General features: G+C 37.7%; 1 protein-coding gene across 2 annotated transcripts; it reads left to right on the forward strand.

Annotated features, from left to right (window-relative positions):
* LOC107315557 (LIM domain-binding protein 3) lies at window positions 1–23,530 on the forward strand. 2 transcript variants are annotated; one of them, XM_032445480.1, is made up of 8 exons: window positions 1–1,704; window positions 5,013–5,057; window positions 7,321–7,439; window positions 13,093–13,393; window positions 14,578–14,758; window positions 16,321–16,441; window positions 17,598–17,713; window positions 18,972–23,530. In XM_032445480.1, the coding sequence occupies exons 1-8, from the start codon at window positions 1,565–1,567 to the stop codon at window positions 19,059–19,061; spliced, it is 1,113 nt and encodes a 370-aa protein (XP_032301371.1). In that variant the 5' UTR covers window positions 1–1,564; the 3' UTR covers window positions 19,062–23,530. The 2 variants fall into 2 exon arrangements, with proteins under 2 accessions (XP_032301371.1, XP_032301372.1); XM_032445481.1 differs by having other exon boundaries at window positions 3–1,476.
* The last annotated feature ends 2,481 nt before the right edge of the window (window positions 23,531–26,011 follow it).

Genomic DNA, 26,011 nt, shown 5'->3' on the forward strand with positions numbered 1-26,011 from the left:
GCTTTGTCCTTTTGCAGTTATACCCCTATACGGCTCTGGAAATGCTGCATACACATTCTGAACTTAAGAATGTTGTATGTACAATCTGTAGCCTATTTTATATGCTTTTATTTATTTTTGTGGGTTTTTTTTCTTATTTTAAAGAACTTTCATAATTGCAGAGAATTTGCAAAATAAAACTGCTCAAAAAATGACACAAAATGATGTGAAGTCTGGAATGTAGTTTGTATTTTAAAAAAGCAAGTCTAGGTTCAAAACTGGAAATGATGTGGTAAAACTAAAACAACTCATCACGATACTTAGGAGTGGTTGAATATGGCTTCTCTTAATAATATTTCTGTAGCATGGCATGGAATGGCAGTTTTCTAAAGACAGACATTTACTCATGCAATTGAGCTTACTGTGCTGTATATACTACTTATAAGTAGCAGATTATAAGATATACACTATAAGCACACATTTGATGATTGAGTGCTCTGTAAAGTTTTAAGTCACCTCCAATAGATTTATCTACCTTTTCCCTCTAATGCAGTTCAGCTAAAGAGCTAATGTGAGTTTCAGAGAAATGCAAATTCATAGCACTAGTAGTGTGCAGTAGGAGTTCCAGCCGTCTATCAGGAGTGATCAGACTTAGTTTGTGAAGAAATAGGACTGATGTGCTGTCACACTATAGAAATTGTTGGGAAAGTAAGAGTGAATTAGTTTAGTCCATCTAGAATTATAGAATCTGCTTATCTGTTGTTCTTTTATTTTATATATTTTGCTACGTAAGTATTGCTAAAAGGAATGTATTTTAGAGTGCTTTAAAATCCAAATATCAAGTACTTTAAATAATTAAGATCTAAGACATAGTCCGTCATGCCTTAGAATTCCATACATGGATTTGGAAGTGTTCTCTTGGTTCTATTACTTCTTAAATGTTTTGCTGGTTCACTTGAATTACTTATGCATGCCAACTACTTTGTTTTTTACCTCAGTAATGTTTTCCCTAATTGTGACCTATAGGAATCCAATGTTTTTATTCCAGTGCAAGGAAGCCAATCATCCAGCTATCAAAGGAGGTTTGAATATAGGGTATTACACTGTAATTCAGAACTATGCTGAAAGGCACTTGTACATGAAATAATGATATGGAATAAAATTGCTTAAACCATATTTGAAACAGTAACATGAAGAAAATTGATTTGTGAATATATATGCCTCAAAACTAAAACCCAACTAATCCTGTCAGTAACTTGTTTTCTTAAGAAAGTTAATCTTTTGTCTGATATTGCTTTCATATTAAAATGTTTAACTGAAATTCAGATTGAAACATCTGAATTCAAGATGATGTCTTTCTTAGTTTTTGATAGACTTCATTTTTTTATAAAGGATTTCTACATAACGTGTGCATTTTGACTTGTGTTCTCTAGGGAATGTGCTTGGTTGTGCTATTCTGTAAGCCTGCAGATGTATGCTACAGAAAACCTGTTCCTGGTAACTATGCAGCAGTCCTCTTGTACCTGAACTCCGACAAAGCTTGATTCTGATGGCACTGTTTTTGTCCTTGTAAATTTATGTATATATGCTTTCATACTGTTACTATGTCTTCTGCAGAGTGCTTGCAGCCCCCAGCTCTCTTTCACAACCTAAGCCTTTCCTTGGGTCCAAGAACATGTCAATAGCAGCTTCCACTATTTCATCTGCTCTCTCATCTCAGTCTAGGTATATCTATAAAAATCTCTTCTGTTTCTTTGTTTTTATTCTGTATCATTCTCTCACATTTAAGGTTTTTGGCTTCTTAAGAGATTGGTTTTGTAAAAAATATTTAAGAGCATGATGTGTTTAATAGAATAGTCACCCTGTTTAATGGTTCACGTTAAAACCAAGTTAACAAACACCTAAGTTTTAGACTTACAATATGCAACCAAGAAATTGACTTTGATCAAAGGTGCTTCAGTTGGTAAGCTTGTGCCAGTTTTGCCATCTTAAAATGAAACTATATATCCAGTGAGGCCAGGTGAAAATGACAGATTTGGGCTTTTTTTCTTGGTGAAAACATGAGATCATAGTTTAACCACCTGATACAGTTTCAGAAGACCACAGCTCTTCATTTGTTATGCTCTTAGTTATGGCTAATGACAGACCACAGATAGGCAAGAACATGCATATTTGAGAACCACACTTTTAGAGATAGAATAAAAGTTACAATGATCTTAAAGATTAACATAAAAAACAGCAGTTAAGTGCTATGCACACGTACAGACTTGAAAGCATTTTTATATGCTTAACATCACTGAAACCAATGCCAAAATGAAACAGCTACAGAACAGAGGATCAGATGAGTTCTGAGTTTCAGTAGGTAAGCATGGCTTTGTTTAGTTTCATTTCTCTAATTCCCATACGTATCCGCTAAAACATAAGAATGTTGATGTAAGTCAATTTATCAAAGTTACGCTCTTCATAACATAGCTGACAGCAGCCCTTAATAGTCAAAGCAAGACCCATACTCACTAAGCAACAATAACTGTGGCTTTTTATAACACTGATGTGAAAAAAAAAAACAACTATTGCTTCTGAGTGACAGAAGAGACTCAAATTTAGTATTTCTCTCAGTGAAGGACCAAAATGTGACATCAGTCTGAAGCCACGATACTACTCTGGCCAGCAAGAGGATGTCTATTTGTGTTGTATCAGTCCATATCTTAGGAGCAATCTTGATATGATAGGTATATTTTTACATATCTACATAGAAGATTTCTTGGGTATTCTCTTAGCTTCAGTGAAAATTATACAAAATAGCTAACAATAGGTCTCACGTAGTGACCTGCAAGAAGTTGTAGTTTTATGGCATTAGTACTTGATTTCTGTACTTTCATTAATATTAGCAGTAGTTTCACAAAATATTTGCAAACAGTGATCAATTTGCAATAAAACAGAAAGATGCAGATGAATTGCATCTATCACTTTCAGGGCTTCATTTCATTTATATATAAACAGCTAATGAATTAGAGCAAATATAATGCTATTTGTTGACTGAGACTTTATCCATTTCACTTCAATTTCACAATACTTTCGCTCAGAAAAGAAACAATGTAAGACCCTGAAACTATAAAATCATTTGTAGTTATTTATTTCTAGTTATCTATCAGCAAGGGCTAATCAGTGGCAATCATAATTTTAATGAGTAAGAATAAAAAGATCACTCTGAAATACTATATACATGTCATTTTAAATATCTTATTTGCATTAGATTGGCACAGGCCATTTTGTATTTTTGTCCTTTGAAAAGATGTGGGCATCTCAGTTGAGTGCAAGTAGGCAGCAAATGTGCCCTGTGCTGCCTAGGAATGAGGAGCATGGACTAAGGGATTTGATTACTCCCTTCACTGTGCATTTGTTATTCTGCAACTGGAATGTTACACTCAGTTTAGTAGGTTCCTCTGTAAAGAAAAATGTTGATGAGAAGGAACAGCTGAAGGAACAAGCTTTGCTTAGTTTAGCTCTAGGCTAACAAAAGCCTTCTTCTACCTATGAGGAAATCATTAACAGGATAGAACTGAGCTCTTTGTGGTCATGCCACAAATGAGACATGAAGTAAGAAGAAAGATCCTGACTGGTTAAGGAAAAATCCTTAAGCCAATTTTCAAGTTGGGCAGGGCAGCAGATTGTCCAGAGGGGACTGTGCCGTCTCTGTGTTGTAAGATTTTCAAGACCCTTCTGGATAAAACCCTGATCAACCAGGTCTGACCTGATGGTTCACCTTGCTTTGAGCAAAAGATGGAATGAGAGACATCGTGAGGTACATTCCAACCTGCAAGCCTTGGGACCTATGAAAACCAAGTGTCCATGTCAGAGTGCAATGCTTTCATCAGGCTGATATAAGCCACTGTTCATGGCTGGCAGTTATTCTAAGTCAAAGATGCTGACGTATGCTTCAAGTTGTTACCAGCAAGCATATGTTACATTATTCTCTTAGGTAGTGTCTCTCTCGGTAGTACAGTAATGTGAAAAGCCTTAGGACATAAAAGCAAATCAGAAAGTCAGGATTGTGGTTCTACAAGAAAGGTGTAGCTGCTATGGTCCTAGGGTCTGAATCCAAGCAGTGGCTGTGGTAAAAGGAAACAAATCTCCAGAAGCTAAGAAGATGCATGACAAGGTCCTACTGTTATTTCTGGCAAATGTGGGCTCTGTTCCTGCATGCTGTGATTGCTGCCACATAGCTCCATACTGCTCTGCATGTAGGCAGGAGCTGTGTTCATTCTGAACCTTCTTGTTTATCACATCCTGTGCTCTGCAAGGACTCAGTACTTCTTGCATTTACAGGAATGAAACATTTTTTTTCTGAAATGACATTGTTTCCCCCAAGAAAAAAAAAATAAATCTATCTATATATAAGTATATATCTCTACCTGTTCACGCAGGGCTTAATTTAGTGTGTAATATATTAGAACAGTACTGCAATGGAGAAGTTGCCCATGATAGATTGATTCTGCTGTTTCAACTATTTTTTGCTTGTCCTTTCTGTGGTGTTATCCTTCTTTGATCCATAATTAGCCAGGAAACTTAGCTGATGTTTGAACCTTGGTTAATTCAAGTTTTTCTTGTGTGTAAGCTTATGTTACTGACAAAAGGAAACTCCTACCTAATTTTTGTGGCAATACACATTGATGGCGAATGGTAAAGAAAACAGTCCTGTGGTTGAACTGTAATTCAACAACTAAAGAACAAACAAAAGTGGATTAGTGTGAATTACAAAGCAATATACCCTGCTCATTTACTTGTAACACTTATTCGGGTTTCACTGTGATTCCCAGCTTTAATAAGATGTAATATAATATATATATATATATATATATATATATATATAATAAATAAAATGTAATGTAATACTGATCTTATGTTATTATAAATATATACATGCTGTTTATAGCTTAAGAATATCTCCTATTCACAAGGAAGTTTGCTGTAAGACAAGATATCCCTATTTTCTTGATACATTCTTTTCAAATACAACTTTTGTCTCATTTTAGTTTCAACCGGCATTCTTCCACCTCCATCAGCTACCAGTCGAAGAGGTATAAAAATGTTTTGTGCAGCTACTGTACCTTAAAAGCACTTAACAACCCAGTTGATTGCTGCTAATAGGCATCCGATGAAGCATTAACATAAAAAATCCTTACTTTCTTAAAACTAATAGTTTTCAGAGCCGGTGTTTAATTCATTGCCTCTCACATGCCATTGGCTGCTACAGATAAATCCATTAAGGGTTCTTTCACTGCTTTAGATACGCCATTGCTTCTTGTTACGTTTCAGCATCTTCAGCACTTAGGACATCTTTTCTTCATCCCTTTCTTTCCCTGTTTTTTTTTCTTTAATGATAACTCTATTTCCTTTTCTTCAGCAGAAATTCTATCCGATAAGTCTTATAACTTCACTAAAATCTCTAGTGATGTACTGTAACACTTCATTTCTCTTTGACAAGCCTCTTTATCTTCCTTACTGTACTTAATGTTCATCATACATTTGCAATAGATTTCAGTAATTGACTTCTAATTTTGTCATTAACTTGATACAATGAATAGGCTTCTTTTCAGTGTTATTTTTTTTTTGTCTTTTAGATTTAATTACCTTACATATACAAGGAATCTGGTGGCATGGTTTTATCACGCTCTTAACTTTAAAAACCACTTGGATTTTTTAATAACCATTTCTCTTCAAAGCAGTTTGAAGTATCACTAATCTGGCTCAGAATTTCTTTGTGTTTTGTGTGTGAAGAAACATTGAAATGAACCTTGCTGTCAGTGAAACTGCACATCTGGGAGTAGGCTTTCTTGTGTGTAACTCGTTTTCACATTAAGTCTGTATCACATGCACAGTTTAAGATCTTTCTCTTCATATAGCAAATATTGAACGCTGATCCTGTAAAGGTAAGTATTTCTTACTGGTTTTCTGACTGGTTCACATTGAATATTAGATTTTCAAGCAATTAAAAATCTGTAGATACTGCATATTTAGCTAAAGATGTTTTGAAAGTCCCTCAAGTATAACTCTTCCTATCTGTGCTACACTGGAAGCAATGATTCTCTGTGCAGTGAAGCCAAGTACTGTGTCTTCTTATGCATCATAGGTGTACCAGTAGATGTTCGGAATGGAAAGCTGAAAGGTATTCTGTGCTTTGGTGGTTATGAAATCGTGGCACAGTTCATAAAAGAATTTAAGAGCCTCTTGGTCCCTAATAGGCCCAAATCCAGCCCTAACCCCTAGACTAGGTGAAGAAATAACTAGATACAGTCATTATAGCAATAGCGATCTTTCTAGGTCTAGCTAAGTAGACAAAATAAATGAGCCTGTGGCAGCAGAGCTCTGCAAGTTAGATCTTGCTAACTACTGTCAGAGGAGCAAAAAGCTGGATTGGCAGGATAAGTTTATTTTGTTTAAAATTAGTAATCAAATCAAAAGGTTTCATCTGCGTGCTTTCTACCACCATTGGAAGGAATTTGCTGGTTTTGTCATAGGTAAAAATTATAACTTGCTCTTCAGGTGAGATCTATTTCCATTGTCAGAGAAAGAACAAGCCACGATGTATCGTTATCTTGCAAATCAGAGTGTCTTATGCTTGCAAACTGTCTCTTATAGACAAAGTCAACTTAGAAGTAACTCCTAAAATCTCAGCACAAGGTGATAGATATCTGGCTCATTAAGACAGTGAAAATGAAAGAGTAAAACTATGTTACTGAGGTGAGTGAAAAAGATATTGAACTCTGAACATCTTTATTAGTGCAGGCACCTCAGTATTTGTCACCTCCCTTTTCTGTACTTCTTTACCTCATTGCTTCTTGCTTGCTTTGGATGTTGTGCTCTTTTAGGAGTTTGTGAAGCAAAGTTACTGCAAACAGAATCATCCTAAGGAATGGGAAAATAAAAGAGGCATATCCTTCAACATGTTACTACAATTAAACACAGAATAACCATCTAAGCTATAAAATGGAAGAAAAAAATTCCTTATTGATGCTTGGAACCCTGAGCAAAAGTTCTTAATCTAGGAATGCAGAAATCATGTAATAGTATTGCATGTCATGTATTTTTCAGTCACCGAATCCAAACATTAGGAAAAAAAAATAATAAATTATGATCTCAATCTAAATATGAGGCTATTTTTCTTTCTAAAGAGCTTCCAAATCTCTGTTAGCAATGGTAACTGTGAATCTCACCATGTTCTCTCTCTTGCTCTCACAGACGGTTCTTCTGGGGTACTTCAGAAGCTTCCATATCTCTTCCTTTTGTACTCAGTAACTTTTGCTGTTGATAAAATTGCTCATACCTTCGTTTTGTTTTTAGAAACACAAGCCAGTCATATACACCAGTGCCAGCTTCTGCAAGCTATGGTGAAAGTCCTGCTGCTTCAAAACCAAGAGTTGTCACTACTGCTAGCATAAAGCCCTCTGTCTACCAGCCAGGTAAGGAGATTCCCAAATACTGGTACACACGGGCCTTTCTCTTAGAGAAAAATGTAAATAATATGTACATTTTGCTATAGGACCTATATGTTATCGGGAAATTTATATACACAGAACCAACTGAACTGATAATCTTGTTTCAGCTTCAGATCAAGGACTGTGTTGTATTTGTATTAGTGAACGTGTGCAACAAATGGAGGAGGAAGAAGATAAATAAGGGAGCAGCATGTAAAAATGGTGCGTAGGCTAGCTTGTCAAAATAAATGCATTTGCAAAATAGCCCAGTATGCTCATTTAAGAACCTCAGGGCACTTCTATAAAGTTCATAAAACAGCTTGAGAAAACACACCACCTTAGGATGGAAACCAAATAAGTGGAGCAGGATATTTTCAACATAGATAAAACCACATAATTAATTTTTCAAATTCAGGCTTATATTTAGATTAAAGAATGACTTGTTAATGTACTTAGTAATACTATTCTTCCTTTTCCCTCAGATCCAATTACTCAAGGAATATATTTGATTATTCATTAAGGTGGAAAATATACTCCTCGATGTTCTTTAAATCCTCTTTGTATCAATGTGTTACAAATGGAGTCCACTTCTAAAACCAGTGATGACCAAAATGTGAACCTTCAAAATGAACAAATTAAATGAGTTAGCAGTCTAAATGCAGCTCTGTTCCACATTAAGTTTTCTAATCTTAGCAAGGGATGTTGATTTTTATTTTGACAGTCAAGTACATATGAAAAGCTGCACAATTCTAAAAATCTTAAACTCATTCTTTTCTGGATCTACTGCATTAAAACTGATAACAGAATTTTACTTAGATAAGCAGACTTAGTAAAGCAGACAGAGTGATTTATCTTTGGATTTGAGATTTAAAGATGGAAAAATAAGTCTGTTCGGAGCTTTAATAAGCTATTTAGGGATCTCAGAATCAATAAAGCTTTTGCTTTCTCTTCATTTCATTTTGGTTAGGTGAGTCAGCACGCACTGTGTTCTCACTCAAGTGTTATGTCTGTCTTGCAAATGAAAGAAAGATGAGAGCAGAGGATTTAGTTCCATAATGCAAATTTGAGCAAGCTGTGGAAGGTGAAAGTATATTCAAAATAAACTGAGGTGTACAAAATCCCATGCTCATCTGGGGGGCAGTGCAAACTCTAGTTTGTTTTGAGCCCCACTGCCTCACAATGACAAATACAAAAAGTGCAGTATGAGAATTATGTTCTGTGTCACTGTATAAGCAGCAAAATTACTTCAAATCTAAGCTTTGTCTGCCTGCATGTGGGAAATTCTACTTCTGTAGGTAATGAAAGGATATAATGTATTCGAGAGGACATGAGAAAATATGAAATTATACAAATGTAATACTACAGATGCAAATAGCATTTAAGTTCACAGAGAGAAAAACAGGAAGTCTCTCTGTACTATTCAAGAGTTCAGTCTAGAATGGAATATTTCCATTGGGAGGTACCTACAAAGATCATCAGATCCAACAGCCTGACCATTTCAGGGATAAGCATGAGTTAAAGCTAATTATTGGTGCCCAAAGCCTCTTGAAACATGACATGTACAGGGCATCAATCACCTCAGTAGGAAGCCTGTTCCACTGTTCCTCTACTCTCACAACAAATAAATCTTTCCTGATCTCCCTCTGTCCCTCCCGTGGCACAGAATTGTGCTGTTCCTGCCCGTCCTGTCATCAGATACCAGAGAAGAGCCCAGCTCCTCCTCCTGTGCTTCCCCTCCTCAGGAAGTCACAGAGAGAAATCTGAGAATATACAGAAGTTATAAGATACTTTCTATAACACCTCTCTAATTAAACCCCAAAGTGACTCAGGTGCATGAGGTTTAACAGATTTTATTGTAGGTTATTGGATTTTGCTTGGTACCTTTGTCAAGTATTATCCATTTAGTGTTGTAGCACTTCAATTGGAATGTTAACCTGGCCTTAAAGACAGATGCAGCTCTAAGCAAAACCAATGTGCTGCTTGGGAAGAGATGGAGGGAGGAACATTTCCTATCACTGATAGATCCTGTCACCGAGGAATTAGTTAGAAAAGCTCCTCATCCAACTCTGCCAATGCATATGAATTCTGCCCTGCAGTGTAAAATGCAACCTTCATCTGAAAGGATCAACTATTCTCAAAGGGTGATATATGAGAACACAACAATCATCTTTTTCCTCCAAGTGCAACCTTAGGCCTTAGCAGTTAAATCTTGTTTACACTGAAACTAATCTCACAATGAAGCTGCATTGCGGAGTATGTAGCTCAGATGTGAGCAAATCAGTAAGTCTGTGCTTTAAAGTAAGGGGAGAGAAGAACTTAATTCTGCTAGGAACTTTATGCTGCTAAAAATCTTTGTTTCTGTTGTTCCTATAGGGAGATCTTTGCCCACTTCTGGCCCACACATTACGGAACTTCTTTTAAGAGGCACATTGACTTATTTTCTAAACATGGTCCACTAGGTGGCAGAAAACACTCACGTCTCTCTTTCCTGCACTTCCCAGACTACAATAGCGCTTTCATATATTTCAAGCAACCCAAAGGCCAGCTTTATACTATGAAGTAACACAATACTTAAAAACGAGAAAGGAGATCTTTCCTTTTAAATCAGTAAGTCCAAACAGGGACTACTCACGTATGTAAAATGGCTCAAATGTAAAGGCTTGATCAGTTCCTTTAGAAATTAGTGGTAAGATTCCCACAGATCTCAATGAACTTTTCACTAATGCCTTAACACATTCAAGACTAGAATAGCAGGTTATGTACATTCTTATTTCATTTTAAGTTCTTCTGAATAGGAGTAGTGTCTTCTTATAGAGGACGTGTTGCATTATCTCCTTTGTATATACTGTTCAAGTGTATAATAAATGACAATATCCATTGGCAGTAAATAAAGGGCTGAGGAGAGTTCCAAATTCCTCAGAAGCACGGAATCGGTTTGTTCCTACAGTTGTTAAAAGACCTCTTCTTCTCCTACCATTCTCTTCACGTAACAGTAGTCCCATTGTTTCTCTCCTACTAGAAGAGAATCTGAAGGCTGAGAAACAAGGTGATGGAGGTTGAGTTACTGAATTATTTCAAGTATTCTCTCCTGCACAGGTAAAGGTTCACTGATACAGTGCACAGCAAACAGCACCTTTGATTTGCTGTATAAATGTTGAAAGCTTTAGAAATACATAAACGTGTGAGGTAAACGTGATTTGCAGTGCCTGCAAATGAAATAGGTCGAACACATTGCAATGATGGTATTTTAAACCTTATAGTAATTCCAACCTGTTCACACGGTAATAAACCCAGCTTTTAAAATTAAATGATAATGGTTGAAATGTTATTTAACTATGGAGAAATCAGAGTTGTGCAGTTGTGAACACCTGATAAGTTGTCATTTTGCAGTAATTCCCCTGGTATCTTCTTTCAGCAATTGAGAATGAAGGATTTAGTTGCTGGAAAGGGAGAATAAAAAAGAAATAGAAGTTATAGAGAATAAGAAAGGTGCATCCCAAGAGTTAAGCCTTCAAAGGAGTCTAGGCTACTCTGAACCCAGATAAATCATATGCTGTCTGCATTGATCAGAATAAACAGGAAAAATAAAACAAAATAATGACATTATGAGATTAAGGGATGGGGGTGCAGGGGGGGAAGCGGAAAATTAAGAGCTTGTAATTTACTAAAGGCAATTATTTAACAGAAAAAATAATAGTCCTAAAAACGTTAACTGCATTCATTGTTTGCTTTTGGATCCCTGGGTTTGAATATCTGACCATTTTGTTAGGCCCTTTGTGGTATGCGTTGCCTTACTTTGCATGAACAAGAACTGGCCGTGGGGGAGGGAGAATCCTTTCACAGAACTGAGTGAGCTAGAAGTCACCTTATTTAATTACAGAGTCTCCTAGGTGGGAGCCTTTTGAACTCACCAATTAGAGATGAAATATTGCCTTCTAATTTTGCCTAGCTTAATACCATAATACATAAATAGCAACAGCCCCGGGGCTTAAAGGCATTGGATACAAACTCTGCTCTGAAATCTTTAAACACTGTTTACCATTCCCAAGAGAAAAAAAAAAATATATATATATATATATATGTATATAAAAAAAAGCAGATGCCTCAAGCTAAGGTGGGATATGCAGTTGTATGAAGGAGAAAACCTGATGCCGAAGAATAGAAATGTTTTATCAGGAAGATGTGTTAGCAACTCTGAACCCAATAAGAATAGAATCAGAGATCACTAAGCTGACTGACCGCAGTAGATTGATATATATGCACTTTAAGCACCCACATATTTAACCAATCCACTTATGTTATTCTGTGTGGCAGTGTGAGCAAAGGGAGGAGTGGAGCGTTAAGTAAAATATCATCTTATCACCTCTTTATTATCCAGATATATTTGTGTTATATTCTGAAACCTCTCCTTGCTTGCAATACCTTCCTACCTGAAAGCCCCTTGAAACCACAGATCATATGTTTGCTCCTCACTTTTTTGGCACCGTGATCTGCTTTGCAGAGTGTTTGCTTTGAGTGTGGGAGACTTAGTTTCTGTTCCAAATCTGTGCTCTCTGGTTTGGGCAGAACATTTCAACTCTCCAAGCTTCTACTCCTTTTCACACACGCTGACAATCCTTCGCTTGTTTTCTTTGCGTAGGAAAAACTGCTTTTAGTACTCCTGTACTTGGCAAAGCGAGGTTGTTTCTTAGGCAATGACTGCAGTCCTGCACAGTGCCAGATCTGGTGTTTTGGAAAGAGCAAAGCAGTAGGAAAACATCTCAGTACGAACAGGCTCTAGCTTCAGCTTATTTCTATGTGATAAAGCTCCACCCAAGATTAAAGCCTGATACATCCAAATAGACACTGTCTGTGCACAGTTTTATGTGCTATTGAAAAGGTGGGAGAAAGGAAGTATAATGTTTCTACTTTATAGATGGGAACTGAGGCACAAAGATACTACAACTCGCTCAAAGTTTATACAGGAAGTCTGTGGCAGAGCCAAGAGCAGAACTTAAGATCAGTCACAACCGCAAGTCTGGCCTTCCTCTGCGTGCTGCTGGCTTTGTTCTGCTCATCATGTGAGCTGAATTGGCTCCTTCAGCCTTGCTCACAGTGCTCTCTATCTCTGTGTTCCCTGTGTGAGTCTATTTTATGTCAGAAACCTGGGAGTCTAACTTTCTACAAGTGGTAAGCAGTGCTGACATCTGCGGAAAACACTTCATTTGAACGAGGGTAATGAAATCAAAATCTGAGCATAACTTTGTATTGAAATTGCATGGAATTCGGTGTAAAACTTTGTGACCCAATCTGGCCTTTCTATTTATAAGCCATCTTAAAACAGATTTCATGGCAACATTCCAAATGATCACAGGACTGTCGTATCCATTTCTACTGGAAAATGAAGAGATATCTTTGAGAATGGTCTCCGTAAAGTCTTAGCAAGCCAGCAGGCAATGCTTTATGTAATGCACATGGATTCAAAGCCAACGATTGTGCTGAAATCCTTGGCTTCAGTCCAGAATTAGTGAATGATAATGGAACAGGCCGTAATAAATTGTCCTCTGAAGCTTTGGTTATTGTTTTGCCATTGGAAGAAAAGACTTAAAAATATATATATATATATACTTCTTGGTTTCTTTTGGCATCCTTCAAACAGCACCTGCACCAGTTCATTCCTACACCCCTGCCAACACTGAGCCAGCAAGCCGTCCTCCCTGGGTAACAGACGAATCATTTTCTCAGAAGTTTGCACCTGGAAAAACCACCACCACTGTCACAAAGAACATCCTTCCCAGGGGTGCTCCGGTCCCACCTCCTGCCTCTACTTCTGCTTACCCGTCTCCAGTTTCAGCTTCTCCCCTGGCTCCTGCAATAGCCCGAGGAACAATTCAGAGGGCCGAGCGTTTTCCAGCCAGCAACCGAACTCCTCTCTGTGGGCACTGTAACAGCATAATTCGGTAAGGTTTTAAAGAGGGATGAAGCAGAAAAGACAGGATCACAGGGAGACTGGTTTTTAAACATTAACATACAGTACCAGAGCCTAAGCCTCAGTTAACAGACAACCCTGCTGAGTAGTTTATCTGCTTCATTAATTTAACATTTCCAGAGCTCATTCTGCTATGGTGTGGTTCACTTTTTTTTATCACTATAAAGTTATACGTGCTGTTGGTTTGTTTCATGGGTGCTGTGGCAAATCATTGTTTTTATAAACAAGTTTCTGGTCCCTAAGTACCCCTTCGAAGAGGTACATACACCACCGCTTTGGGAGAGTTGGTAGAGGGACAGTAGAAAAGGAACAAGACATCATTTTGGAACAGCAGCCAGGAGTAATTGTTGCTTCTGTGTCTGGAAAGATAATGCCCACACTCTATTATCAGTGATTCATAGCACGCCTCTCCCTCCTCTCCCAGTTCATTCTGCTGGATCGGTGCCCAGTGTAACTCTCTGGACTGCTAACTAACTTGAAGTAATCCACATTTAATGACAGTCTCATCCACTGAAAGGAGTTAGTTTGGGGATGTGGAACTACTGCTTGTCACCCTTCATATATTCAGAAACAGAAAGATTCCAGTAATAAAAGAATTAAATTCTGATTGCTGCACCTCATTACAATCAAGCTTAAATCACCAAAACCAATTTGTGTCTGCCATGTAATCAAGCAGCAGCTTGTCATCTGATATTCTAATGTTTCTAGAACATGCAGCAGTTTCTCAAAAGAAAATAAGACAGGAAATTAGGTGTATGTGGGTAGGTTTGGAAATTTGCCTGCTTTTTTGTGATTACAAATAGTGGATTTATCTTCTGATTTACAAACCCTGGTCTTTTTCCTATTGTCCTTGCGGCTGGTCACAAAGATCACTTCCAGCCATGCAGATATAAAAACCACAGATCGTTTTCCTGACAGCTATTTGGAAATACAATAGATGTGTCTAAACAATGAAATACTTGAAACTGTTGGCAAAGTGTTTTAGTAATAATGGTTAAAAAGACACTTTCTGCTCAGGTTTCTGGATCTTATTTTAATATGCACCTTCATAATCTGAATAGAATGCTTATTATACATGGAAGCAGCACCAAGCAAAATGGGCTTGTAGTCGGGGTCGCTCGGTATCTTTGCAGTAAAACATATCTTTGTTCACAGGGGTCCTTTCCTAGTAGCCATGGGTCGCTCCTGGCACCCAGAAGAATTCAACTGTGCTTACTGCAAGACATCCTTGGCTGACATGTGCTTTGTGGAAGAGCAGAATAGTGTCTACTGTGAGCGCTGTTATGAGCAGTTCTTTGCACCAACCTGCTCAAGATGCCACACTAAGATCATGGGGGTAAGAAAGAGAACCATTACTTCAGCTACATGTGGTCCACTGAAATTAGAAATAACTTAAACTGTAAGCAATTGAAGTTATTTATTTCCTCCTTTTTCAATAATACTTTCTTAGCCTGATAATTTTAGAATGAGGAACACACTATTTTTATAATAATCACTGCGCAACCAAAATCTTGGCTATTCCTGTGCTTTATCCAACTAGAAAGAATAAGTAATCCAATACCCAATCCAGTAAGATACTTTTAACAGTCTGTTTATGCATGCAATTACAATGCACATGTCTTATGTTTCTCTTACTGAGGAAGAAAGAAGTACTACATCCCTTTTGACTGCTTAGCTGTCATCTTTTGACATCTGTCTAAATGTTGGCATTGACTGAGAAGATGCTTTTCTCTGCTATTGCCCATTAGGGGTGGCAGCATCAGTCATTTATGGTGGAGCTCTGGCTCTGCAGCAGTAGGAGTAATTTCACAGCAGAGTACTGACTTACCTAATTAACGTTGGCACAGATCAGTCCATCATTAGGGATTTTCATTGGGAAAATAGCAAAGATGCCAGCTGCCTCTATTTATATTAATAAGATTTCTCTATCTGTTCTTTGCTTCTTAGCTCAGTGAGGTTCATAAATGGATCCAAGCCTATTTATCGGTGATAACTGTTTTGCAAACAGTAACAGAAGTTAATGAATCTCAATGGTGATTTTCTATACAGAAAGCATAAATTAGACAATTTTGATTAAGGGTGTGGAAATGGATTTCAGTCTCTTTTTATCTCAGTTGATGGAAATAAAACTTTCAAAGAATCAGAATCTATGTATTTAACCAGAAACAGTGTAAGATAGAACCTAGATTCTTAGCTGCTGTAAGTCACTGCTTCCCTGAAGTTAACCAAGCTAAATTACTCCAGTTAAGCATCCGTCCCTTTGAAAGTTTGACAGAGGTGCACAGTCAAATACTGAATTGACACAAGACTGATAAATTAGTAGGTACTTAATTAGACATTAGAGGACAGCACAGCAGCTTTTAGGCTTGCGGAACTTATGAATGACAAGATAAGAATGAATAGAGATTTCTCCATACTGGATGGAAGAAAGAATGTGATAAAATCTGAATATTCTGCTCAAGATATGTATTACACAGAAAAGACTAAAAAGGAGAGTTGTCAGAGTCTGAATGGTGACTCTCCATTAGTCATTATTGTATTAGTTCAAGTGAACACAGAAATTTGGCTAAAATAAGATACATTAAAGAGTTATTAGCAGTATTAACAATGCTGTAAGCTGATGTTTATGCCAGAAGGTTGTTAAACCCCTGCATTAATTCCAATCATTTATTCCTGTTTCCTGCGCCATCCATTTCTTGGTACAGGATAAGCTTTTGCGAGGCTATACACACAGCTGAAGAACTGCTAAGGGTTAAGATAGCCTGACAAAGAAAGGTTTTGTCCTGTGAACACTTAGCCTGTGAAAAGTTTTGAGCATCTCTGCCTTGCATTTTTTCTCCAGTAGGTAGCTGCAGTGCTTGCTATTCTGCTCAAGATTTTTGTTTCTTTACTTTACAGGAAGTGATGCATGCCCTAAGACAGACTTGGCACACAAGTTGCTTTGTTTGTGCTGCTTGTAAGAAGCCATTTGGGAATAGCCTCTTCCATATGGAAGATGGAGAACCTTACTGTGAGAAAGGTATGGCAAGGTGGACGGTTAGTATTCATGTGCTTTATGTTATACGGAAGCAACATACAAATAAAGCAATTGCTAGACAAAATAAAACCAGCTACCCAACCAAGAGTGTATTTTGTCTTCACTGTCTGCATCTAAAAATGTTTCCTTCTTGGTATTTTTTCCACTTAATGATAGGTTGGCAGAGTGCTGGTCTTTTGGGCCCTATGTCCCAGAGTGCCTGACTTGATTTATCTCCCTAACCTATCATAACAGTTAGCTCTAATTTCTCTCCCTTCACATTTGCTCCTGTCCCCATAGCTTCCCTTTTATCTTCTGCTCAGCACGAATCTATCTTTTACTGGGGTGAGCAGCTCTTCTTCAGGCAGTGCTTCTATACAGTATGTGTGGATCTCTCTGCTCAGTTTTGATGCTTCTGTCCCAACCTAAAACTGAACAGTATACATAAAGATCTCTCTGCACAGATGTGCAGCACACGGTAGTGCAGAGTTTGTTTTCTGAGTGCTACTTCTTGCCATCTAAGAAAGGGAAAAGTCTGGATTTCCAAAAAATACAGAAGAGGTAAATGGAGTGGCCTGACAAGGTCAGGAGGCAGGCAAAAGTTCTGTAAGCCCATCCTTGTGCTGTGAATGTGCTTCTGGCGCAGTTTTCTCTGGAGATGCTTCCCTTATGATTTTCACATCACAGTAACTCTTAGCAAAGAAAGAGAATCCTACAGCATGACTGACTTGATGCCCTTTAAAACTGCAGTTTTTGCCACAGCCTCTAATCACTTTCATTAATTACATATATCTTTTGAGATTCTGCTTGTCTCTTTCAAGTTATTTGCAAGTTGGACTTGATATTCAAAATAGAGATGTATTATGCTTTATATTTCTAAACATAACTTCGGATGTGATGAATGTTTTAGTGTGTGTTCTGGGTTTGCGATGACAACTTGTACTGTACAGCCATAGGGTGTTGCACTGAATTTGTATTTAAATAATGGGGGGAGAAAGAAAATGCAGCTCTAAGTTTTTGTTATGGGAGGGTTTTAATAAATCTAGTAGGAAAATCTGAGCAAAAACAATCCAAAAAAGTTGACCTCTGGAAATGTTCCATTTCTTTTGGGTGATTATGTTATAAGAGCTTGTTCTAAGTTTGCTTTTTATTCTTTTAGATTATATTGCTTTGTTCAGCACAAAATGCCATGGCTGTGATTTCCCTGTTGAAGCTGGAGACAAATTCATTGAAGCCCTTGGACATACTTGGCATGACACCTGCTTCATCTGTGCTGTAGGTTCTATACCAAATCCTATCTCATTTCTTTATGCTTTCATCACAAATCGTTAAGTGACAGGAGAAGACCTGGAAGCAGAAATAACTAACATATGCCTGAGGATGCAGAGGGATTGAATTTCATTTCTTTCTTACAGATGAAGAGGGATTAAAGTCATTTCTCCTCTGTAAACTTTTATTAGAATTAATAAATCTGACCATCACAAGTGAATGCTTTTTAATAAATCATACAGTTTTGGAGAGTCTGCATGTGTGTATGTATATATAACATATATATAGTTGTATATAGCACTATTTGCTATTATTCTAATATTTACCAGAGAAATCAGGATTTAAAATAAATTAATGCCATTGAATACTGTATGCATAATCTTACTTACAAATGCAAAGTGCAGTTTGCATTTCCATTCAGAATTCTTATTGAAACTTGCAAAAAGGAATCTGTTTAGTGAGAATGAATAGTAATTCATGTAGAGGTTGGTCATGCTCATCAGTTGTAGAGTGGCCATGTTCCTCCACTGCACACACAGTAGTTAGATCTGTATGATAAGCAGTACTTTTCATGTGGTTCCAATACAGCTGTGCTGCTCCATAGCATATTATTCATATGGTAATGAAAGAGCCTCTAATTAGCTAAGAAATAGTATGTTGGCCACACCAGAAGTGACAATTTCTAAGATTTGTTGAACTTAAATATTCAGTTTTTTTCTGATGTTCTTATCGTCATATTCATTCACATGGTTCTTCTTAAGCCTGCCGTAAACAAGGACAACATTTATTAGATTCTAATGCACTGAATTCCTTAAGTGGTTTAGCTAACTCTGATCTCACAACAACAGGTTGTTGTGCTGCCCAGTGTGGATATCAGCACAATTCCAGGGCAGATAACACTGACCTACATCTAGGCTGCCCTGCCCTCATCTATGCATTTTCACACATTTAACTATGTCAGCACTGGCACTTACAAAGCCAGAGAGTGAGCTTTATTCATTGAAAAATAATCCACAATTTCAGCAATACCAGCGGTCTGATTGAGTTATTCCTTGATCACAAAATCCACCCAAGTAGTGACGGGAATGAATGCCTGGTGTTGCCACAGCAGGAGGTACCCTTAGGACCATGCTGATCATGCATTGCAAGGATTGGAATCTAGGCCTTGAAGTCTGGGCTGGCTGTGGGTGTGTTTGAGTGTGCAACTAACCAAGCCAAGACCTAAACTAACTCTTTCTGTCTCTTTTCCCCTCTCTAATTCTAGGTATGCCACGTGAATTTGGAAGGCCAACCGTTCTACTCCAAGAAGGATAAGCCATTGTGCAAGAAGCACGCCCATGCCATCAATGTTTAAAAAATGAGCTGGAAGTCAGTAATGCTGGGGAAACCTGATGACTAAATAAGCGATTATAAAGTTGATAACCATGGCTAGCATTTGTCTTGGTAAAAGCTATAAAGTTGATATTTCTAAAGTTTCGTTTTAACCTCGTTTCTTATAAGCAGAACATGCTTTTGCGTGGTTCACACAAAAAGAATAATCAAAACCAAATTAAAAACTCCATTTAAAAACAGATTATTAGTGAAGCAGTTTGGAGAAATATTGATTAAAACCTGTGATTGAAAATGTAATGTATAAATAACATTTAAACTGCCCGCTGCAGTTTTACTGCTTAGACCACACACTAGTGTTTAAGAATAACAGGAAAAGTCCTGTTATTGTAATTGTAATAACTCGCTCTCCTATAATAGCTCATTTTCTTTCATAAAAAGAATGAGTAAGTGCTATACGAACAATAATCAGTAGAACCAAAGGGCACAGCTTTCAAAGGGAAATAAATAGGTTAGGGTTTCCTCTGTGAAAAGTGTGTGCTATTCCTTTATGTTGTGGTGCTACCTCATAGCATCAAATATTTTAGATTCTTTCCAAAGAAGTTGTTTGCCTTGAATCCATGTGTAGCTGGGAAGTTTAGGAGACAATGAGTAGCTTAGTTTGAGAATGGACTGGAAATGGAATTAACTCCTTCCACACCCAGTAAGTTAGAGGAAAGCATGTTGGGTCGACTTCGCTAGTGAATTTGGCTTATACATGAGCAGTAGATACCTCACTTTCAAATCTTAATGGAAAAGACTAACTGTCTTTGTCTGGCCTGCTCTTAAATAGAATGGAATCAGGCTGGCTGGAAAGGAACTGCGGTCATTAATTCAAAACCAGTTTGCCTTTCCTCTTGTGGAAAAACAAATATTGAATGTTACTTTGGTTTGTAATGTCCATTGATATAAGTGGGAGGTAGGAACCCATTTCTGGCTATTTAACACTGATTAACGATGAAGACGCATTTCTACGTAGTACAGATTGAGAGTGGGAGATACCTTGCAGAAGTAGCCAAATCTATCCCACGTACACAGAAAAAAGGCACCTTTATTACTCCTGTAGAACATAATCCATCAGTGTTTTATCAGCGTAAATGAATACTGATAAAAATTCATTGGGCAGCAAAACCCCACAGACAGATGCTTGTTATTATTTTCCTTAGTTTAAATATAACACATTCTAAACTGTAGCACTTGCCATTGTAAGACAGTAGGCCCTGGCATTTAATCATAGTCCTATTTTAAAATATTTCATCAAAAACTTCAAAGTTGCTCAAACGTTTATAGAACTGTTCTTTGTGTTTGGTTGGGTTGGTTTCTTGAAAGCAATACTCGTAGTTCTAGCAACAATGTTGAATTCCTAATTTTAAATACCTATTTGTATTGGAGGCAGCAGTTGTGTTGAATAGAAAATGGAGTTAAAGTGGAAAGTTGAATCACTATTCAAGTTCTATTAATTTGCTTCAGTGGAAATTATGGTTGTGTATCAACGGCTTGCAGTACTGAGAGTATTTAATTAGTATTGCTGAGGGTGAGAATGAGTTCTGTGAGCCACATTCTGGTGCTATCTGCACACTGCTGTACTTTGTGTTTTGAGTAACCAGGAATGACTTGGCGTTGTCTGTCTTTTCCCTCCTGTTGGTAATGCCAGTTCTAAGAAAGTAGGTGTGTCTCTTTAGTGATGAAATGTTATCCAAAGCTGTGGGGAGAAGTAGGAGGAGGAGGAGGAAAGAAAAGAAACGGGGGGTTATAATATGTGAATTAAATTAGCTGCAGGCAGTCCTCAATCTTGGAAGAAAATAACAACCTAACTGCCTGTGGCAGTTCTGACATGTATGACCTGTGTTTATTCAGCAGGTATCTGATCTGAGTGCTTACAGGGTCAGATTTTGAATGCATTAGTTATTCTGTAATGCTACTACATTATATGCAAAGCCTTTTTCTTTTCTTTTCTTTTCTTTTTTTTTTTTCTTTTTTTTTCCTATAGGAAACAAATTTTCTGTTTTCAGTCAGTGCTGGGCTGAAGTAAATCTGGTTCCATTAATTACACAACCCAGGTATTTGGCTCATAATATTCTCCAGAGGAATAAATTATAATCATGGAAGTTAAATACATTTTTACCCATGTTTGACTTCATTAAATACCTTTTTATAGCAGTGAGACAATTCTATATTTCCTTTTAATTTGGGAATGCATTGAAGGTGCTCCTTGGGCAGACTTCCATGTTACCCACTGCCTGGGACTGGTCTCTTACTGTCAACATCAAACTCTTGAAATGGGGAGTCTGGTTCCTTGGCACGACACAAAGTCAGAGCATATTGACACCTCAGGAGAATGTCATGAGCTAATCCATGTGTGTATGTGTGTCTCTCTCTCCCTCTCCACCTTCTCTGTCCCTATAAGCTCCCTCTTTGCTGGTACTGTGAAGGATACAGCATTTTAGGAAATGGTCAGAGAGGAACGGCTGCAGCTTAAGCAGGGGTGTGCAGTGCGTACAGAGCTGGGGCTGCTTCTTTCTTCTCTGTATTCACAAGGGACCCCCAGTCTTTGCAGTTGGGACTTCCCATCAGGAACTCAGGTGGACAAGTATAGGATGCAGGAGGACTTCCATCAGGGGTCTCAGTGTGGGCAGGAGGAGGTTTGGATCAAAAAGGGCAGAGCGCCTGCAGCAGACAGGATGTGTGGGGCTTGAGGGCCTCTGGTATTGTGTAGAAGGGTGAAGCACTGAGGAGGCAGAGGAAGCCAGGGCTGGAGGAAGGGGAAGAGCTAGGTAAGGCCAGTTGCACTAAGTTGATATATTAGATACTTGGGTTGGGGCAGAGGGGGGAAGGGGGAATAGCCAGCATGACTTGCTATGGTTGAGGAAAGGGCTTGGTGCAAGAAGTTGGGGTACAAAGAGCTCACGATAGTCCCAAGATACAGTATGAATGTATAAAGATGGAGTGAGCAAGGAAGATCCAGGATCCTATCTAGCACAAGTCAGCACTGCAGAAGGGTGAATGCAGTGTATGTCGGGTGTAGCTGAGCTAGCTTGTGCAGTGGTGACTGTGATAACGCAGCAGTAGAGATTTCAGTGGGAGCTGTGCTAACTTGATGGGGTCCTGAAAATTTCCTTGGACAGGTAACCTGCACTGTAACACGTGCCCTGACTCCAGCTGGTGTCTGAGCAAGTGAGATTAAAACTTGTTTACATATCAGTTTATGAGGTACAGTGATATCTCTGAGTGAAGAACAGAGATACCCTGAGGATTAACATGTAATAAATTTCCTGTTTTGACTTGTGCTGCTTCATAATATGGTCCAAAAATAGAGAATCCACTTATCTGCCCTTACATAATTTTTGCACATATCTGAACCAGAAATTTGTGAGTAGTAATGTATAATTTTGACTTTCACAGGGATAGAATCCCATGTAACTGCTGATGCTCTCCTGCCACGTCGCCTTTCTGACGTGGAGGAAAAGATTCATAGTTATATAATTCAGAACAGGGCCCTTCAACTATCACCAAACATAAATGATATACAAAAATAGTGTTTGCAGGATGAATGATGTGCACTTGTTTATGTTTTATGTCTTGAAACAGATGCCTGGGATAAATCCTAAGTTCCTCTAAATATTTGTATTAATTAACATGGGACTTTACATAATAAAAGGAAGATCCTGTACCTCTGAATGACCAAATGAGAATACCGGTATTTTATCTAATAAGGTGTTCAGCATCTTTTCAGTCAAAGCCTCCCAAAATGACCTTAATGCTTTTTCTCTTTTTCTGCTCTTTTTGCTTAAGAGATTAAAGATTACCAAAGAAGGCTTTGCTTTTATTATCTGAATAGAAAACCACTGATCTGACTTATTTATGCTAAGTTAATCTGTAATGTACTGGATTCACACATTGCCATTTTAAACAAGGAGAAACATTTTACTTTGGTCCTTCAGTGGTCAGAGCTTTGGGTGAAAGATTTTCTTAAAGACATATTTATGTTTAATAATGTGAACATCCACAGCACCGAACGCACCCATCAGTGTCTAATGCTGGGCATGCTAATGTTTGTTTGTAGTACTTGTCTCCAGGTAGCAGGTATGAATTTGTTTAGTATTTACAAACATCAGAATTTGAAACTGAGTGATTTCTTGTCTGCAGTGATCATAGGAGTCTAGGTTTTATAATATATTTACATGTTGACTTGATGCCACAAGTGCCCTTGCTTTTAGATACATATTTTTCTGTGCAGCATGGTTTATGAGGTGTGAGTAACTGTACCTTGCATGGATTACCTGTGCCAACATGGATAAAACAGTCTAGTAATAAAATGAATGTACAAATACATTTAAAGCTTTACGATTTGGACACATTTGTTAATATGGTGTGTGAACAGCTGACAGCGTACACAAGCTTGTATTCTCTACTTCAAACCTGAAAATAAAATGGAAAGCATTGGTTTCAGCCTCAGTGCGTATCAGTCTTGAATGTTTTATTAACCAAATTGTGCTCTTCTAAACAAACATTAGTATGCTTAAAAGATGTAGTGTACCGACAGTACATGTTGTGACTTAGCAAGACTTGTATACTGATAGACCTTATTGTGTCAACAAATACTGTTTACAGTGAGTTTTCAAGGAATGGGTAAATTCTGTCTTGGGTTACATGGATGAACCTGAGAACGAAGTTCGATTGCATGGTGGATGTTCTTGTGTTTCTTAGCAGAAGTGACTTTAAATAACACACAAAGTGTTTTAAATGTTCTCATTGAACTCTAGTGCCAAAAAAAAACCTCACAAATGAAAGGGTATCTTCATATAGCAGCGTGACTTATTAAAACAGCCGTTTAGTGCATTCCTCACCCCTCAGGCATGCAGTGTTTTTAAAGATGCAACTAATTATATTAAACATAATGTAGAATTCAGATAGTAAATGGACAAACTTGGCTTTAGATGGCATTACAAAGTACGGTATCAGGAACTGTGAATTTGTGAACTTTGATTTTATTTTACAGCCCTAATTTGTTCACAGTGTGCATAAGGAAAAACACCATTCAGAAGCACAATCAGAACGTACGCAGATTGCTTTTAATTTTGAATTGCTCTTTTTCCAGATTGCCTGTGCTGACCTTTAAACTTTGCACCAGACAGTTGTACCGTGATCCCCGGGGAGCTGAGCGGTACAAAGGGGAGGCGCTGGAGGTATAACGCTCTGCCACTTAATAGGGTGCAAAAAGTGAACAGAGCAAAGTTCATTAGAGAAACACACGGTGCAAAACAGCTTGACAAGTGTTGCATTAAGAGGTTCTTAATAGAAGAGAGATTATGATTTGCTCTGGATAAAATGGTGATTTCAAGATCATTTCAGCTTTGGCGTTGCTTTTTCCCCTAATTGTGAATCTTAAATTCTGCCAGTTTCTGTTGATTAAAAAAAGAAAGGAATGTGTGAATAAGATTGCCGAAGCCATTATTGAGTACACAAAGAAATGCTTTGTTCTCTCAGCCAAATCGCAGTTATAGATGAGATTCAGATGATACTCAGGCACAGATTTTGTGCTTGATGCATGTAAAACGTGACTTAGCTGTTAAAAATACAGTTTCTTCTCCCTTAGGAAGATGTTATCAAAATAGAGCAGTAACCAATGTGTGTTGTATCAATAAGCAATGTTGGGCTGATGTGCAAGATTTTTTTTGTGTGTAAAAAGAATAACCTGAATTATTTTTTTCATTTAAAAAAAAAAAAAATAGCCTTTTGAACAAAATTTGTTTTCTCCTTTAAAAGTTCACACACTTCAGCTGCGAGGAAGTATGCATAAGATTAATGATTTAATTACTTCAGAATTCAGATTACTTTCATTAATGACAGAGAAGTTAAGGAAACTGCTTTGGCTTAGTTTTGCCATGTGCAGTGTTAATGAAACGGAGCGCCAGTCTTTCTGAGTTGGTCATGTTTTCAGTTGAATACAGTGCTTTCAATATCTGTGGAATGAATACACGTGGCTACCAGAAAGCCAGGAAGCTTGCTGTTCTTTTGGAACAAAAAAAAATCCAGATGCCCTGGATTTTTAGGGAGCTTAATAAATATCTATATTCATAGTCTCAGAAATTCTTATTTAAGAAGTTATTATTTACAGGATTTATTAATTTTTAGATATAATAATACATAGACTGCAAAGACAATGATGGGACCAAGTTTTAGCTTGGTTTAAAGAAACCTTAGTCGTGATGAATGCATGTATGAACATGTGCATGGATTTGAACAGGAAACCACTCAGAACTGAAGTTCTGATTCCCTTTAACTGGGTCCATTTTATACCCATGGTATTTCAGCCTAAATTCTTGGAGACGTAGTCCATTTACAATAGAATCATAGAGTCATAGTATTGCTCAGGTTGGAAAAGATCTTAAAGATCATAGAGTCCAACCACAACCTAACCATGCTACCCTAACTCTAACAACCCTCTGCTAAATCATGTCCCTGAGCACCACATCCACCTCCCGGGGGAGCCTATTCCAGTGCTTAACAGCTCTTTCTGTAAAGTTTTTCCTGATATCCAACCTAAACCTCCGCTGGCACAACTTAAGGCCATTATGATAGTGTAATAAGCATTAAATTGAATGTACTCAGAGGCTTTGTCTCTGTTATCAGGCATTTGTGATTTCTCTACATTTGTCATAGTATGGAACATGTGGGAACATAAAAAAAGCCCAACACTTCAGACAAAACATTGTTTCTGTGTTATAAACATAGACCAAACATATTCTTTCCCAGCCAGGTACTGTTCTGCAGTACCTAATGCCACTAGCAGGTCTACATCTTCCATAACCTATTTTCTTCCTGGATATTCCTCCCTGCGCTGATTCTGAGGATGTTATAAATTTACCTGTGCTTTCTGCACATGGGGAAGCCTGAACTGAGTTATGGTTACACATGCTTGTAAGCTATGTAATA

Source organism: Coturnix japonica, chromosome 6 (genome assembly GCF_001577835.2).
Source record: "Coturnix japonica isolate 7356 chromosome 6, Coturnix japonica 2.1, whole genome shotgun sequence".
NCBI lineage: Eukaryota > Metazoa > Chordata > Aves > Galliformes > Phasianidae > Coturnix > Coturnix japonica.